Here is a 19,737-nt window from a genome sequence, read left to right on the forward strand (position 1 = left end):
ATGCCAATAACTTTCTAGGAATGATATATATACAAAGATGGTATGTGTTCTTTCGAACATGTGCAAAAGTACACATACCATCGGTGACCATGCAGCTCGTTACAATGAAATTACAATGAAATGAACACCCTTAGCTGCTTACAGGCGTTGACATACGTCAACGGGGATAGATGAAAATGTGTGCCCCGACCGTGACTCGAACCCAGGATCTCCTTCTTACATGGCAGACGTCTATCCATCTTTTTCTTTCCAATCTCATTTTGTTCGCTTTTGTTCGTTGCATCTGCTCGGGGCGGACGTCGTAAGACATTTCGTTTTAAATTCGTTGATGATCAATTAACTCAGCTTTTTTATTACAGAAGGCACGTAGCCCTCTGACCGAACACGCTGAGCTACCATGCCGGCTAGAAAATTTTACTAAATCCATCTGAGCCACCGAGGACACAGAGGATAGCGCGACTGCAGGCATTTATCTCTGGCATGCCTCCCACGAAACCCACATTCTCAACGTATTGTCCCTGCCCATTATACTCATTACTCGCGCGTTGCCGATTCCCGTAAGAGTTCGGGCACTGTTTGTGCATTCATACAGAAGAAGAAGATGGTCAAGTGGCCGGTGAGCCTTAACTATGTATATACTAAGATGGTATCTGTTCTTTCGGACATGTCACAAGTCACAGGTTGATTCTATGTACCAAGTTATATTTTTTTCCATGTGATTAAAAACCCTTCTGCTGTCTTTATTAACAAATATTTTCTCTCTTTATTTTTCATATACCACTGGATCCTTAATGGATATATTATATAATGTTAACGTTACTACCTTCTGATCAGAGAACCCCGTACCTGTTAGTTCAGTGATATGCTCACACTTATTCTTACTTGCAAATACTTGAACAATTATTGTGTCAGATCCATTAAAACATCTAGTGTCTTCTGTTACTGTTGCCATCATATTATAAGATAAGAACAGATTCACCAGTTGTTGTTTACTGCAATAATCCTGTAATTATGGTTCCAGTCGGAAAGCAGTTTTTCCTGCATTTGTGAATATTTGGTCAGTAGTGGTACATGTTGTTTTGGTAATCCTAGTGGGAGAGTTTATAGTTGTCTGTGAATTATATGTTTAAAGAAAGGTCATGAGATTTTGTTTTTAGTTTCAGTTTTTCTGGATATTTATGTTGAAGTTTGCCGACTCCCTACCTGTGCTTCTGTACAGGCAAATTATTATTGTTCTTAGTGATGTTATTTATGTAGCTGAAATTTCATGTTCCCAAACAACGATGTCATACCCACTTTGCCACCTAGTTCGCCAGACATGAATCTCATCCAAAATTTATGGGACATACTCGAGAGGTCAAATTGTGCACAAAATTATCCACTGGACACATTTTTGCAATCACTGGTGGCTGCAGAGTCAGCATGGCTCAATATTTCGGCGGTGGACTTCCAATGACTTATTGGTCTAATCCACATGGAGCTGCTGCACTACGCCGGGCAAAAGGAGCTCCGACACGAAACTAAAAGGTACACCGTCGTCACCTCATTGTATTTCTATTTGTAATTTTCCACAACTGTTAAAACACATGTATGGATATTTAAATGCGAATAAAGACATCAGTGATTGCTTTTTGTGTGCTTGCGTTAAACACACAGTGGCGTGTATTAGAGAATAAAACAGCTTCGTGCAATGGACCTTACATTCTGCGAGTCGGCAGCCTAGTTGATTGCTGTGTGGTATTTTTGTATTCAAGGAATGCGGCCTGAGTAGAGTAGACTATGATTGACGTAGATTTTCTCATATCGATAATGCCTGTTTAATTAGTTAGTTTCACTTCGATATGGTCGAATGAGAGTTCTGTGATGTTTTATATTTGGAAAGAGGTTCTCCAGAAAGATATTTCGTACGTCCTTGTCGTCTGGTTGGTAGAAAGATGGCGAAGGCTGTTTCTAATTTGGTGCAGCGGGCTCCAATTTGGGCCAGAGGTATTAAGTTGTTAATGAATACGTTTTAGATTTATTGAAAACTGTTTTTTCATTCTTTTCGAGTGGAAGCGTTTTACAGAAGGTGGCAGGTATACAGACCATTTACAGAAAGTTAATTTAGACATCCTGCCGGAACTTTGTTATAGAATATGCACAGCCCCGGTTCCAGACGTTCCTGAAATATGCCCGTGTTGAGCTGACACCACCAACCCCTGGCGAATTCCCACAAGTTGCTAGTGGCATACAGAAACTGCTCAGCGGTGCTCGAACGGGACGATGGAAGCAACTGACAGTGAAGGTAAAGATTAAGAACAACTCTCACGGTTCAGACCACATTTGCTTTTTACAGTAACACCCAGAAAAAAGGGTTGTTTTTTCTGGATCGTATTTCAACGACTACAAATGCTGTACCCAAAGTAGAGCTTTGGAGAAATTGTTCCATTCTAGCAGTCTAAAAACAGTTTTTTTTTTTCAGTAGAGGTGTGTGTAAGAAATAAATTCATTTAAAAATGTGTGGTAGTCTCATTTGTTTGCCATTTATCCTAGTACAAATTTTCATGTATACCCTATTTATGCAGCAGGATGCACTTGCTACCGTTTCATCTGTATTCCACGCAATTTTGTAACCTCTCACGGTTAGTATTTGTTAGGCCTGCTGGAAGAGAGATGTAGGCATTTGGGTCCAATGCTAAACCTCTGTGTGCCGGTTAGATGATGCACTACCATTTGCAACAGCAAGTAGTATTGATTTGTGGCTGTGGCATATTGTTTGTATATATCACTGCTGATTTAAGGGCTCTACCCATAACTTGCTAGTCAGCAAATTCTCATAATACAGTGATTATGAAAGTACCTACAAGTTTATTTGTAAAGAAAATTCATATTGGTCCTACATAGAGAGAATACTGACAATGAATAGTTATTTCCTGTTAGCTGCTTTAACGTTATCTGTCCATACTACAAGCTTACTTCTGTGTTGTTGCCATTTTTCTAGCACAATGCGACATTGTTCATGACATATGTACATACTGCATCAGTGTCTGATTAGGACAAGATCTGTATCTTCAGAGTGTAATGCAGGCAGAAAAATTATAACTACATAGACCAAGGGAGGGAAAAATCCAAAGGCAAATTTTTTCAAATAGTATTGCATCATGGGAACAAATTGTACCCAAATTTAGAGACAAGTATTTCCCAGCTTACTTGCAGTTGGCACAAAAGGGTGAGAAGAATAAGACAGCTACTTATGCTTGGAAAAAACCCTCAAGATGAACTAGGAAAGTCAGAGCTGTAGTTCAGTATCAGAACTGAAATTGCCAATATTCATGAGCACATACATTTTCTGATGAATTTTATAATCCCGGTTAAAGCGTAAATTTACTAAGTACCACTTTGAATAAAAAGGTCATTTACAAGATTTTTAAAGAATTGAATCTCCTTTCTATGAGTGAAAACATTTAACCAGAATTTTGGCGGGCTGCCGGTGGATGCATCACATGATTTGAGCAATTAATGGGAGAAATTAAAACAAATGTTTGAGTTGGACTTGTGGTTTGTGATTTAATGGTGCACAGGAGAAGTGCCAGAAAATTTTATGCTGCTTTGAATATATGTGAAAGGTTGTGCAGTGAAAATACACATTTTAGAGTCTTAACTTTATCTGTCAAGCATTCCTGTTCAGGACCTATTCTCCCTCCAGCAGCTGATGGTTAATGTTTTTGGCATTTTAAGAGACAATACGACATTTCATTACCTTTATTGTGAAGGTGTTGCCAGCAAAGGTTCTAACAAAGTGTCTACTTTCTTGTATCACTATCTCACCACGTGCATCCCCAACATACAAAAATTGTTCATCTGTTTTTTGATAACTAGCCAGCTGTGGTGGTCTAGCGGTTCTAGGCGCTCAGTCCGGAACTGCGTGACTGCTACGGTCGCAGGTTCGAATCCTGCCTCGGGCATGGATGTGTGTGATGTCTTGTGATGTCTTTAGGTTAGTTAGGTTTAAGTAGTTCTAAGTTCTAGGGGACTCATGACCACAGATGTTAAGTCCCATAGCGCTCAGAGCCATTTGAACCATTTTTTTTATAACTGTCCAGTGCAAAACAAAAATCACTGTTAATAAAAAGTCAGGCTTTCATGGGAGCTGGAAATTTTCAGGAAATAGGGGTATTCTTTCCTATCAGGGGACATTTTCTTGGCATTTGATAGAGCTTTTGACAAAATCAAGAGACTACTGCCACATCGTAGAGTGCAAGGCACCAATTCTGTATATAGGTTGTCTCAATAGATGAAATCTTGGGCTTCAAGTTGTGGATGAGGCTTTACAAGAGCACAGCTCGTTCACGAGAAACAGCTAATCACGAAAGGACTTACTTCAGCATTTAAACAGTTCGTCAATTTGTCTTCAGTGATGAAATATTTGGGACTTAACAGGATGCTGCAGTATGATCAGGGGCTTAAATACCCACACAGTCAGATTAGGACAACCTTGAGTTTCTCTATCCAGTATCAGCTTCCGAGCTGTTTGAGCCTATTCAGATGACTATATTCCTGTCAAAATAAAGATGATAGATGTAAAGAAGTCGGCTGCTGACATAGTGTAGGAAGAACATGAACTTGAATTATGGAATAGTTTGTCAATTGCCAACTGCTGCAGGAGCACTGGACACACAAGATGAGTGATTTTTGATTTCCAATATTGATAAACATTTACGTACTTGTTCATTAAGCAGTTTGTTTGTATGATTTGAAAGTTTTAAGATTTTTTTCACTTGTTCAGAAAAGATCTATGTCCAAGAAATATTCAGCTCTAGTGAATAAATACACACAATATTTGTAAATATAAGAAGTGATAATGATTGTTCATAAAGTAACAGGTGTTTCGGTGGCACAGGGCACTTCTGGAAGGCTAGGATGATGTTGACAATGAAACATGCTCTGGATCCACTTAAAGATTAAAAGATGAAGACAGTATTATGAAAAGGATATATTGCCACTTCCTATATTATGGAGATGTTTAGTCGCAGATAGGCACAACAGAGACTACTAAACAAATAAGCTTTTGGCCATAAAGCCGCCTCCTTGAGTAGACATTGTGAATGTAGTCTTTTTGTTGTGTCTGCAACTCAGCATCTTCACTGTATAGTGTATAGCAGTCTATCCTTTTCATAATATTGTCATTATTCCTTCCTGGATTTTCCAGGACATGAAAGATGACAGTGTGACTTCCATGAGTCTTCACCTGACTCTGGAAGTACCCAAAGCCATGGACCCCAAGATTGTAACAAATAAGTGCAGACAAAGAAAGTACATTCAAAAAGGTACCCAAAAATTTTGATGGACAACCATAAATCCAGCTCTGTACTCATTTGTGAAGGTCGCCATGTCCGTACATGAGCAGATCCAAAGTGGAGGCAATATTCATTATCTTTCTCAGTGCTAGTTTTATCATCAACAAAGAGCTTATACTTGTTGGACACATTGTTAAGAGGCAAAGGTGCTCAGAACACTGGAAAAAAGTCATGGATGCCAGACCACATGTTGCCAGTTCCTGGAAGCGCTACCAAGACAACTGGACTAATGCTATCATCTTTTTGGCGAGGGATTATTTTATCAAAAATTATGTGGCAAGATTCCCTTGGCACCTCTACAGGCCTTACCTCATGCTTAGAACAGTTTCGAACCATTGACAACTTAGAACTTGCTGTTCATGTGCCCGAGAGGAAATTCTAACCCAAGCCTTCCAAGGTGCCTAAAACACTTGAAAATATCAATTGCAAAAATGTGTTGATAAAAGTATGTCCTGTTTTTATGCATTGTTCCAATTTAATCAATAAATAGTTTTTATGGGTTTAGTGACATTACTTTCTGGTATAACTTATTGACTGTTAAATTTAATTTTTGAGCTTCAATCTGATGCAATAATGGGATGTCTCCATGGGAAATATTTGACACACAGTTCATGGTGAAAATATGTGGAATGTCAACTTTGTGGAGCTTGTGAAAGTCAATGATAAAATTTGGGTATGTTTGCTGTATCTTACCCAAAACTTTCAGTGTTACAAGATTACAAATATAAACAAATTTTATTGTTAGATATGTGAAATGAAATGTATCTTTGAAGTTCCAATGAAGATTGGAACCAGTGTTTATTATTGGCATGGTCAAACAATGGGAAGTCAAGGATGGAATAACAATGTGCAAAGGATAGTTTGCTACTCACTCTGTAGAGGTGGCTTTGAGCCACACAGCCACAATGAAAAGTAATGTGAGAAATATTTCAGCTTTTGGAAAGTCCTGCTTAAGAATAGAAAACTCACATTCAAACTACTACTAGTTACTTATGCACCGTCAGTCGCCAGTTGCTAAGGTCAGACAGTTGAAATATTTCCAGCATTATTTTTCATTGTCTGTATGTGACTGAACACCTCCTGTATGTGATGAATACCAGTCTAGCCTCTCCATGTTGTTGTTAATGTTGTAACAGCATGATCAAAAGATGATTTATATGTAAATCAGGCCTGTTTCATTTGAGTAGTTACATAATTGGTTAATTCCAGTTTAATACTGAATTCTGTCTTCAGAAATTTATTTACTGCGTAAGTTCGTAACACTGTCCCTTCTTCCAGTCATCGAACGAACCTCAAAATGTGAGGTATTGAGGTCACTTATTGCGGAACAGAAAAACTACTATCACTTAGTAGTGGAAAGGCCTCGGGATCAGATGAGATATGTATAAGATTCTGCAAAAAATATGTGAAAGAACTTGTTCCCCTCCTAGCAGTAACTTATAGATTGCTGCAATGAAGAGTACCTAATGATTGGAAGAAAGTGCAGGTCATTCTAGGTTTTTAAGAAGGGGCATGGGGCAGAGGCACACAGTCTGTTGTAGAATTATGGAATATGTTTTATGTGTAATAATGATGACATTTTTGGGGAATGAAAATCTTCTTGATAAGTCACTATGGTTTCTGCAAACAGAGATCCTGTGAAACTCAGCTCGCTCTGTTCCTCAGTGCGATCCACAGCACCATAGACAGTGCTACTCAGGTAAATGACTGTGTTCTTTGGCTTCAGGAAGGCATTTGACACCCCCATTTAATGTCTTTGCAGATAGAACTCAACACATCACTCTTAACAGAATAAAATTGACAGATGTAAAGGTAATTTCTGGAGTACCCCAAGGATGTGTTACAACTGTTACTGTTTACAATATATATAAATAATCTAGTAGAAATCATTGGATACTCTTTAAGGCTGCTCAGACCATGCGGGTGTCTATATAACAAAGTAGCAATGCCAGAAGATAGTAACAATTTGCAGAATGACCTCCAGAGAATTGGTGGGTGGTGTAAGCTCTGGCAGTTGACCCCGAATGTAAATAAATATAACCTATTGAACATACATGGGAAAAGTAGTTCACTACTGTAAGCTACATTGTTGATGACAAACTGCTGGAAACCAAAAATCTACCAAAAAATATCTAAGAGTAACTATCCTGAAAAACTTAAAGTGGAAAGACAGCATAAAACAAATAGTGGAAAAGGTAGATGCCAGACTCACATTTGTAGGAAGTGTACCTCATCCACAAAGCAAATGAGTTATAGGGTACTTGTTTGACTGTTTCTTGAGTATTATTCATCTATCAGGGATCCCTACCAGGTAGGACTGATAGAAGAGAGAGAAGATGCAACAGAGTGGCACATTTCGTCATGGGAGTGTTACTGAGATGCTCAACAAACTCTGTTGGCAGATATTACAAGAGAGGAATTGTGCATCATGGGAAGATTTACCATTGCAATTCTGAGAGCGCACTGGACGAGTTGGACAACATATTACTTCGCCCCCACATAATGTCTCACATAAAGAACATGAGGAGAAAATTCAAGAAATTGGAGCCCTTGCAGAGGCTTACCGACAATTGCTATTCATTAGTGGAACAGAGTTGAAGTGCTCAGTTAGTTGTACAAAAGTACTCTCCATCACACAATATTAGGTGGCTTGCAGAATATTATTTAGATGAAATTGGTGTGAAATCAGATTTATTTCACTGATAATTCTGAAGTACCTTATTAAGAGCTGCAATTTTCATAAAAATAATAAATGTGCCAGAAAAAAAGCATACTTTTTATGCAAATAACTTTGTAACATAGGTTCCGGCAATACATTTAGGAAATCTGAGTTTTTCAGACATCCATATGGAGTACTATGCATTAAGATTGCCTTAAATTTGTAAACTTGCCTCTCAGAAGTTTACCATGAAACACACTTTCAATAATAATTTCAGGTGTGTTGTAATGACAGTTGATTGTATAGTATAACAACTGAATTTGCATATTGGGTATACAAACAGTAATGCACATTTATATAAGTAACACAAGTATTTTTTTTAAATTATTCTGGATTTTGGTCATACATTTAATTGCTGTAATAAAGACAGCAGTAAATTTCATTTTTTGCAGTCCATTTCTGTGTAAGCACTGAGAGGCAATAATTTTTTGTGCGTCTCCTAATTCTCCATGAAATAGGTTTATTAATATTGAATAGGAAAAAGACTTCCTAATGTTCTGCACAACATTGAGAAGTGTTTTCCTACTTAATATTATGTTCTCCAAGCACTGAAGGAAAAGTGTTATATATATACCAAGCGGGAAAGCGCCGGCAGACAGGCACATGAACAAAACACACACACACACACAGAATTGCGAGCTTTCGCAACTGGCAGTTGCTTCGTCAGGAAAGAGGGAAGGAGAGGGAAAAATGAAAGGATGTGGGTTTTAAGGGAGAGGGTAAGGAGTCATTCCAATCCCGGGAGCGGAAAGACTTCCCTTAGGGGAAAAAAAGGACAGGTGTACACTCGCGCACACACACACACACACACATATCCATCCGCACATACACAGATATGGATATGTGTGTGTGTGCGAGTGTACACCTGTCCTTTTTTTCCCCTAAGGGAAGTCTTTCCGCTCCAGGGATTGGAATGACTCCTTACCCTCTCCCTTAAAACCCACATCCTTTCATTTTTCCCTCTCCTTCCCTCTTTCCTGACGAAGCAACTGCCAGTTGCGAAAGCTCGTAATTCTGTGTGTGTGTTTGTGTGTTTTGTTCATGTGCCTGTCTGCCGGCGCTTTCCCGCTTGGTAATTCTTGGAATCTTTGTTTTAATATATTTTTCCCATGTGGAAGTAGAGAGAGAGAGAGAGAGAGAGAGAGAGAGAGAGAGAGAGAGAGAGAGAGAGAAAGGACAGGTGTATACTCGCGCACGCACACACACACACACATCCATCCGCACATACACAGACACAAGCAGTTTCTAGTGGGAATTTGTGAAGACCTAGACAGTGTCAAAGAAATAGAAACATGTTTTCTGAAGCTTTATCTAATTCTAATTATGATTTTGTCAGTTGGCAGTCTTAATATAATGACTTGAAAGGGTTAAAATGTGGAGTGTGAAGACATATATTAAATGTAATCTTTTTTTGACCATAAAAAGTATGTCTCTTCTGGGCAAGGTGAAGGGGTGAGGGCTGTTTCGTCAGCTTTGCCTCGCTATATTGAGGTTAGTCATAGCATGGAAGATGGGATCTACAAACTGTTTCCACTCTGGAACAGTGGTATATATTTCCATGTTGTCATTAAACAAATGGGCTTTCTCCTCTACCCAATTCTACAGCTGTGGAAGCCATTTGTTTTTATAAAAATGTGTCCAGTTCTGGAAGCATTCATTTAATAAGCTCTTCCAGATTCTGTTTGTTTTCACTTCATTACCATTAAAATTAAGTTGCTACAGTGTTTGTATCCTAATAGTACCCTTTTAAATTTTTCAGGAAGCATGGCTTAATACTCTTGTCACTGTGGAAGTTTTATGTTGGTTCTTCGTTGGAGAATGTATAGGAAAACGGCATATTGTTGGTTATAAAGTGTAATTCCAAGCACTATACCGGAAGTACATGTAGTTTTAAATTATAAAATATGTATTAAAACTCTGTAAAATAATTGCTTGTCATGGTCTGACCTATACTTGAGGACTGTGGAGAATTGAGTTTGTGGTTAAAGAGTAATTAGTTGCATAGGTACAAAATGCACTATTACACTTACTTTAAGAATTGTGAAATATTTTGATTTGGATTGAGCAGTTACGGAATACTGATGGATAAAATTTTGTGAAATAAATGGTTGAATACAAAAAAGTGTGTTGTCTTTCTTACCTACACCCACTTGTAAAACTAGTAATGTGCTACTGAAATTGAATATACACCATAAACTGTGAAACATTTTGAAAATTCAGTTGCTATTTGTGATAGGAAATACTGTCTTATTCAAATGGTACTGTTGTAGTTACACCTTTCCACTTTTCTGGTTGCTATTCTTTAATGTCTGATGGTATCGTGGGACAAAAAGTAGACTACCAGGATGAACAATTTTTTTTCTTTTTAGGATGGTTTGATGTGTACTACCCCAGAAATGTCCACCTAACAAGACTGATTGTTTTTAGGTTAATATATTGCATTGTTTCAAACCATTTGGCAGTAAGTTAGAGGCACTACCACAATATTTCTTTAGAATATCATCAGTGTTCACAATGCAGTGTCCTTTTCTATGTCACTCAAATAATTACTAAGTGAACGTCAATCCACCAACGTGGATAGAAGCTAACACATGGCTCAAAGTGGTCAGTATCAACAGTATTTAAAGAAGGCATTGGGAAACTGGCTATAGGTGCCATGGAGATGATTCACTGGACATTCTGCAAGTGACAGAAGTTACCATTCTCAGGATTCAGCACTGGAGAAGTCAGTTTAATGCAAGTGAACCTTGATTTATTGCAAGGCACAATTGTCATACTACTGTTAAGTAATGTTATGTTTCTGTTAATAAATTGTTGCTATTCCATGTTGTCACTTCTGTTGTAGCATTGCCTAACACTATTTGGACTTGTGATGAGGCTGTATAGATGCTATACGCAGCAACTCTCCATCAGTAACTGCAGTTACTTACGATATAGTAAGGGGTTCTCTTCCTGCCAGCTATTTATGTTTCACTCAGGTGTATTTGTTGACTACAACAGTAAGAGTCTCGGTCGGGCACACAGTTTTAATCTGCCAGGAAGTTTCAGTAAGAAAATTAATTTTGTGGCTGAAGGCAATTATGTATGGAACATGCAGAGCACAAGGGAAACAAGCTACAATAAGCAAGTTTTGAGAAAATAGACATAATTTTTGTTGAATAATTAATTGCAAGGACAAGCTGACAGTTTTAAAATGTTTAAATAACAGAAGATATTTTGAATAATGCATTCTCATTCTGAAGATGGGTCAGTTTAAGTGCTTTTTGCATGTTACCTTGAACAAGATCTAAAATTTTGGACTTTGTTCTTTTGCGTAGCGAATGTATTCTAGCTGAATCTTCTGTTTTATTTTAGTCTTCAGGTGTTATGAAAAAAAAAAGATAAAGAAAATGTTTTGGAAGATACAATTTTATTCCTTGTCTGCTTATAACAAATATTTCCAAATAGGAACTTGTGGAATTCATATTCAAAGAAAAATTTATTTACCTTCATCTGCTTGCTCTTTCAAAGTCGAGAAAGCTGTTGTGACAGTGTTACTTGGTAGGTTCCTGAAAATATATAGCAGTAAGTCTTCCATGCCATTTTTCTTTGCTTTTGCTACTGTTCACAGTTAGATATGAAGAGGATTCTGCTGTATGTTATGCACGTCAGCTTTGTGAAATTGCATGTCAGGATTGAGACTACTTAAACATCAGAGGAAAGAGAGATTATGTTTCATAATGTTACTATCTTGTAGCCTGCCAGTTGATACTATAACCATTAATCATTTCTCTATTGTTAAAGCAGCATGGAGATATTTGCTTTTCGAATCCTTCTCTTGATTGTGATAGTTTTGTTAAGATAGGATGGGAGCAATATGTTCAAAAACTTCATATCATCAATTTCATAGGCTGCCTTCATCCTACCGCAGCCAGCCGGTACACCAAAAACTTCATATTTATTGCCTTATACCTCTGTAAACTTTCCCAACTAATTTGAAAGGCATTAAACACTTACAACACACCCTTACAGATTGTCCCGTGTATCTTGATGAGCAGGCTGTCCAAGAGATACGGGTAAAGGATAAAGTGCCTTGTCCAGTATCTCGCAACTTACTGGTTAGTCGCAAACCCTGTGTTCTCTTGTCTGGCACCTATAGTTTTGTTCTTGTTACCCCTCACTCCATGAAGGACATGGCCACACAGCCATGCGACCTCAAATTCAGCTCTGAAGTTGTGAAATCGCCCAGTGCATCACCATCCCCATGCGCAAAAAACCGAAAAACTGTCGCCTCACGGGGTGAAGTCACCAGCTACATAACCAATAGGCAGGAAAGGACAGAAGGAGTACTCTCGTGAAGATTTCCTCAGTCCTTCCAGGCAATCACCACCTGAGTCTTCCTCTAACCAGTAAGGCTTGAAGTCCACCAAAGGCAAACAGTCTTCTCCTTTGCCAACTTGAAGATCCTGTTTGACAGTGTTGCCATGTGGTACCTTAGCCCGGCCATCCTTCTGAAAGCAGGTTGATTTCAATCAGCATTCCAATTCACCATATTATTCCCTGCTCTTTAGGTTTTACAAAACCCTATTTTTTAACAAAATCTCCATTCAATGCGACAGTCATACGCCATCTTACTGAGAGATCCTGTAAGCCCACATGGTACTACTCTATAGATTGTCAGAGCAGCGACTTGCTGCATCAACCTCCCTGTCATCCTGCGGAGTAAATCCTACATGGTGCCAAACAGGTTGAAGTTGGAAGGCGAGAGATTCGGGCTGAAGGGTGGATGTGGAAGAACTGTGTTATAATTTTTATGAGCTGCTCTCACATGCACAGACTTGAGGCCTTGTGTTGTTATGGTAAAGGATAAGTTTATTTGCATTTTTGTGGTTACAAACACACTGAAGTCGTGTCTCCAGTTTCCTCAGGGTAGTGCAACACACTTCAGAGTTGGTTATTGCACCATAAGGGAAGACATCAAACAGATTAGCGCCTTCAGAGTCCTTAAAACATCGCCATGACTAGTATTTGAGCGTTCAGCTTTGAACTTTTACTTCAGAGGACATGGAGGTCGGTGACACTCCATGGAGTACTGTTTTGTTTCCAGTTCAAAGTGATGGACCCATGTTTCACCACTTGTGACAATGTTTGACAACAAATTGTCTTGATCAGCATTGTAATACGCAAGCAATTAACACACCCGGTCCTTCGTTTCTCTTTATGGTCCTCAGTTAGACGGCAAGGAACCAAGTACACAGAACCCCAACCAGTGGATAAGTTTGTCAGCACTACCAACAGATTGTCCAGTTAAGCAGTGAGGTGTGTGTTATCTGTCGATCACCTCAAATGAGTGTGTCCAGATGTCCCATCATTGCAGGAGCTACAGCTATGTGCCGTTGGCCAGCATGCTGAAGATAGGACAGGTTTGTGCAATCTTGTTCCGATTTTGACAGATACTTAACCCAACAACTCACTGTGCATTTGTTCACTACCAGGTCTGTGCTGATATTCTGCAAGTGTCTACGAGTATCTGTGAGCCTCTGGTTTTCCCCCAAAGAAACTATATAACGGCTTTCTGCTTGGAATGCATGTATCTTACAGATGCCATTTTGAGGCCATGTATAGCGGTGCCACAGATTGGAACTTCATGAACCTATAAAGGCTGAAGCAAGAATATTCCATGGTGTCCCACAGAAAATTCTGCATTTTATCAACCAAAATTGGTTGAAGGAAAAAAAGAAAAAGTGTTGCATAACTCGCTTAATGCTTCTCGTACTCAGAGTGAAACCAGTATATGCATATTGTGTGCCATAAAGTTCCTGTAGTGTCGGCATCTACAGGTCCAAAGTACAAACATCAGAGAATTTTTCTCTGTGTCAACTTCTACGAAATTGTATTACTGTGTCCCTATTTTGAATCATTCATGCTGTTCCTTTTTTATCTTCCTGCTAACAGTTGTATTTGCCTAGTAGTTTTCCTCCCTTACTCCACTCAAACCACCCTCTTCAACGTGTAATGATGACACCCTCCAATCTGCCACTTTACTTTCTTAGCTTCTTTCTGTTCTGCTGCCTTCTTTGACTTGAAAGTTCTGGATGTATACTATCTTGCCTTAAAAGTTCTAACCACTTTCATTGTTGTGCTCAAAAGAAAAAGAATATGGAAACTTCATACCCTCTCTGACCATCTGATTACCTTCTGTATGCTCCCAAGTTGGTAGCAAAAAAAATTTTTTTCCTTGTTAAAATTTTAACTGTGTATTGATATTGGTAAATTTTTCCTTTACTGTAATTATGCATTTTTTCATATCCTAACAAAGTGTGGAATTAACTAATGCAGTGCAATTTGGTATTAGTGTTTACTTCACAAGGACAGTAATGCATTTGAAGATGGTTGTATGTAGACATTTAATGGTACTTCATGAACAAAAATATTATGAAATATTAGCAGTTCTACCATTAATCATTCAAACATCGTATTCGATTATTTCCGGTACTTGATGTGAATCGCCGATCTCAAAATAGAGTACCTGGGATGGACAACATATCCATAGGATCACGAAAATCCTTGGTAGAACCATCCGTGACAAGACTGTTCCATTTATTATGTGGGATATGAGACAGGTGAAATAACATCAGACTTAAGTACATAATTCCAACACCAAAGAAGGGAGATGCCAACAGCTATTACATTCTTAATCCCAATTTAATATGTCTTGGGTGTGAAATATAAACATGAATTTTCTACAGCAGAATGGAATGACTGATATACTATATACTGATATACTATATACTATATCATTGACGTCGGTTTGCAGTAGGGTTTTGGAGCATATACTGTATTCAAACATTATGAATCACCTCGAAGGGAACGATCTATTGACACGTAATCAGCATGGCTTCAGAAAACATCGCTCTTGTGCAACGCAGCTAGCTCTTTATTCGCACGAAGTAATGGCCGCTATCGACAGGGGATCTCAAGTTGATTCCGTGTTTCTAGATTTCCGGAAAGCTTTTGACACCGTTCCTCACAAGCGACTTCTAATCAAGCTGCGGAGCTATGGGGTATCGTCTCAGTTGTGCGACTGGATTCGTGATTTCCTGTCAGGAAGGTCGCAGTTCGTAGTAATAGACGGCAAATCATCGAGTAAAACTGAAGTGATATCAGGTGTTCCCCAGGGAAGCGTCCTGGGACCTCTACTGTTCCTGATCTATATAAATGACCTGGGTGACAATCTGAGCAGTTCTCTTAGGTTGTTCGCAGATGATGCTGTAATTTACCGTCTAGTAAGGTCATCCGAAGACCAGTATCAGCTGCAAAGCGATTTAGAAAAGATTGCTGTATGGTGTGTCAGGTGGCAGTTGACGCTAAATAACGAAAAGTGTGAGATGATCCACATGAGTTCCAAAAGAAATCCGTTGGAATTCGATTACTCGATAAATAGTACAATTCTCAAGGCTGTCAATTCAACTAAGTACCTGGGTGTTAAAATTACAAACAACTTCAGTTGGAAGGACCACATAGATAATATTGTCGGGAAGGCGAGCCAAAGGTTGCGTTTCATTGGCAGGACACTTAGAAGATGCAACAAGTCCACTAAAGAGACAGCTTACACTACACTCGTTCGTCCTCTGTTAGAATATTGCTGCGCGGTGTGGGATCCTTACCAGGTGGGATTGACGGAGGACATCGAAAGGGTGCAAAGAAGGGCAGCTCGTTTTGTATTATCGCGTTATAGGGGAGAGAGTGTGGCAGATATGATACACGAGTTGGGATGGAAGTCATTACAGCATAGACGTTTTTCGTCGCGGCGAGACCTTTTTACGAAATTTCAGTCACCAACTTTCTCTTCCGAATGCGAAAATATTTTGTTGAGCCCAACCTACATAGGTAGGAATGATCATCAAAATAAAATAAGAGAAATCAGAGCTCGAACAGAAAGGTTTAGGTGTTCATTTTTCCCGCTCGCTGTTCGGGAGTGGAATAGTAGAGAGATAGTATGATTGTGGTTCGATGAACCCTCTGCCAAGCACTTAAATGTGAATTGCAGAGTAGTCATGTAGATGTAGATGTAGATATAAGCTGATGTGTGGAAGACCTGATGAGCTTCAAGGAAATGTAGGAACACACAAGGCAGTAATGACCCTACAACTTTCGAAAGTAGGCCAAATAAAGATAAACCTAAGCTTATATAGCATTTATAGATTTAGGGAAAGCTTTGGCAGTGCTGATTGGAATACTCTTTGAATTGTGTAGATAGAGATAAAATACAGCAAGTGAAAGGTTATACATAATACAAACTGGACAATAGGTATAGGGATCGGACATGAAAGGGAGGCAATAGTTGGGAAGGGAATTAGAGTTGCAGCCTATGCCTGATATTCAGTCAGTGCATTCAACAAGCTATAAAAGTGTCCAAGGGATTTAGAGTTTAGTAAGGAAAAATAAAAATTTTCATGTTTGCATATGACATTCTACAGTAATTGCCATAGGTGGCAAAGTTGAAGAGTAAGAATACTGTTTTGAAAAGAGGTTATAAGATGATTATCAAAAGAAGTAAAACAATGGAAATGGAATGGAATGCACTCAAATCACATGAGAAAGTTGGGATTAGGAAATGACATTGAAAGCAGTAGATGAATATTGCTATTTGAGCAGCAAAATAACTGATGATGGCAAAGAAAAGACGATACAAAATGTAGAATGGCAACAGAAAGGAAATCATTTTTGGAAAAAGAGAAATCTGTTAATATTGACTAAGTTTTGTGAAGGTCTTTCTAAAGGCATATGGATAGTGTACCCCTATATGGAAGTGAAGTGTGGACAAACATTACAGACAGGAGAATTGAGGTTTTGAGACGCTGTGTAACAGAGGAATGTTGAAGATTAGGTGAATAAATTAAGTAAGTAATGAACATGTACTTGAACTGAGTGGGAGAGAAAAGAGCTGTATGGCACAACTTGACTAACTACAAGGATCTTTTGAAGAAAAAAGGCACATCCTGAGGCACCATTGCCACTTGATAACAGGGTTATGTGTGGGGGTGCAAAGACTGGAGGAGACCAAGGCCTGACTGCAGCAAAGAAACTCAAGTGGATGTAGGTTGCAATAGTTATGCAATATGAAGAGTATTGCACAGGATAGACCAGTATGGAAATCTATAGCAAACCAGTCTCCAGGCTGGAAACCACAAGAACAATGTGAATCAACCTGTTTCGAGAATTTTGTTGCACAGTAATTAATAGCAACTTCAGATAGGAATATACAAGGTGTCCCAAAATAATGTATACACTATTTGAAACTGAATACCTCTTTAATGAAAGGTGTCACAAATACAATTTTAGTGGTGTTATGTGCTTCATGGTCTGATGTAAGGTGGTAAATGTTCAAAATGGTGTCAGTCCATCGCAGTAAACTGTTGTCAACGACATATGACTGAGCAACATGCCAACTTCATTGTTTTCAACAGAATAGCATCATTAGGCTTGCTCAGTTTGCTCTCTAAGATTATCCAGTGTGTGTGTGTGTGTGTGTGGTCTCGCAGTGTAAACTGTGTTCTTGAGATTACCCCACAGAAAGAAGTCTAGAGGAGTTAAATCTGGAGATCGAGCGGAAGATTCCACACTCCCTCTTTGTCCTATCAATCTGGCAGGGAATGTACAATTGAGAAATGCCCTCACATCCATGTGAAAAAGAGGTGGCCCCCCATCCTGTTGAAAGTAATAATCTTCATTTCCAAACACAACACTAAGACTAGGAGTTATCATTTCCAAGTATGAGCCACCTGTGACAGTGTTGTCAAAGAAGTATGGCCCACTTAACCCTCCAGAAGACATACCACACTAGACTGTTACTCCTGGTAGATTAACATGCCTTTGCTCGGTTATGTATGGATCCTCCCTGGCCCAGTACATGCAATTATTGCAGTTAATTGTTCAATCAAGTTTAAATGTTGCTTCGTGTGACCAAAGAATTCGATCTTGGAAATGATGTTCTTCCTCACATCCGTTAATGAACCACTTTCAAAATTCGTTTCGCCTGTCAGGATCATCCTCGTTAAGAGCATGGAGAAGTCTGGGAATATAAGGTTTAAAGTATCAGACCACAAAATTCTATGAACACTGCTTCAGTAGACCCCAGTCTTACAAAAGCATTGTCTCACAGACTTCTTTGGGTATCATGTGTATGCCTGGATTACTGTATTATCATGTGTATACCTGGATTATTGTATCAACATTCTCATAGTCTGTTGAACTTCTCTTTTGTCCGCTATGTCCCTTCTTCATATCGTGCACTGTTCCTTCGACTTCAAATTTATCTCTGATTCTTGTAATTGTTATTCTTGTTGGGGTGGTGTTCCAAATTTAGCTCTCCAACATTAGCAACCCGCACTCACATTCTCTGTTTTCCAGTAACACTTTAGTACCCATTTCCGTTGTTCTAATAACATCATGTTTGTTGACAATCCTGAAACAAAAGAAAGCATTGTTATGTTTTACACCACCTTCTAAATTATACCCATAGAAATTGTATTTCTGTCTCCTTTAACTAAAGAAAATTATGTTGTGTTCTTTAGTCCAAAGACTGTGTTGATGCAGCTCTCCATGCTAGTCCCTCCTGTGCAAGCCCTTTCACCTATGAAAAGCTACTGCAAACTACACCCATTTGAACCTGCTTGCCTTATTCATGCCTAGATCTCCCTCTGTCTTGATGCTGCAGATTGTGTCCTATCAACCAATCCCTGTCTTTAGTAATGTTATGCCGTAAATTTCATTTTTCCTCAGTGTGAGTCAGCACCTGCTCGTTACCTACCTCATCTACCCATCCATCTAATCACCACCATTCTTCTGTACCAGCACATTTCAAAGCTGACATTCCTTTTGTCTGAACTATCTATCATCCACATTTCACTTCTGTACAATGCTGCATTCCAGAAAGTTCTTAATATTTAAATTTATAGCTGATGTTAACAAATTTCTCTTAGTAGTTGCTAATAATGAAATAGCATACTTTATTTTAACTCACCTGCTGGCACGTGAAACAATGAAAAGATAAAACAGTGTGGCAGACACAATAGAACAGAAGATATTCCACACTTCAATGATTCTTTTACTGTTCAATTAGCTGTGTCATCATATGGGGATTATTTTACCTGCAGAATGTTTTACCCACAAGTATGTCATTAACATTATTAAGCCATGCGGTTGAGCTGCATGCCCTCAGGAAGGAAAGTAACAGCTGTAGTTTTACCTGTGCTTTCAGCCGTTTGCAGTACCAGCATAGCAAGGCCATGTTGGCTAATATTGCAAGGGCAGATCAGTCAATCATGCAGGCTATTACCCCTGCAACTACTGAAAAGCCTGCTCACCATCTTCAGGAACCATGGGTTTGTCTTGCCATTCCACAAAGACCCCTCTGTTGTGGTTGTATGTACGGTATGGGTATCTGTATTGTTCAGGCTAGTCATCCCACCTTGGCAAGGTCCATGGTTCATGGAGGATGGGAATATATTTGAAATTTTATTAATTTTAGACCAAAAAAAGATAAACTACATTATACTTATAGAAATATATGAAATAGCAAAGAGACCAGTTTTGAGGGATGCGACTGATTTTATTTTTTGTCCCACAGCTTTGTGCTGTTGTGGATTTCATAATCATCTAGATTTAAGGGATAGGAATGTTGCTGAAATCAATCTTTGT

The 19,737-nt window shown here is 38.8% G+C and overlaps 1 protein-coding gene across 1 annotated transcript; it reads left to right on the top strand.

The window, feature by feature from the left end:
* The first annotated feature begins 1,877 nt into the window (after window positions 1-1,877).
* Window positions 1,878-9,933, top strand: LOC126278669 (ATP synthase subunit g, mitochondrial-like). Its single transcript, XM_049978907.1, has 3 exons — window positions 1,878-1,986; window positions 2,133-2,284; window positions 9,815-9,933. Exons 1-3 carry the CDS (start codon window positions 1,935-1,937, stop codon window positions 9,911-9,913), a joined length of 303 nt encoding a protein of 100 aa, XP_049834864.1. The 5' UTR covers window positions 1,878-1,934; the 3' UTR covers window positions 9,914-9,933.
* Window positions 9,934-19,737: the final 9,804 nt, after the last annotated feature.

The sequence above is a fragment of the Schistocerca gregaria genome, chromosome 6 (assembly GCF_023897955.1).
Source record: "Schistocerca gregaria isolate iqSchGreg1 chromosome 6, iqSchGreg1.2, whole genome shotgun sequence".
NCBI lineage: Eukaryota > Metazoa > Arthropoda > Insecta > Orthoptera > Acrididae > Schistocerca > Schistocerca gregaria.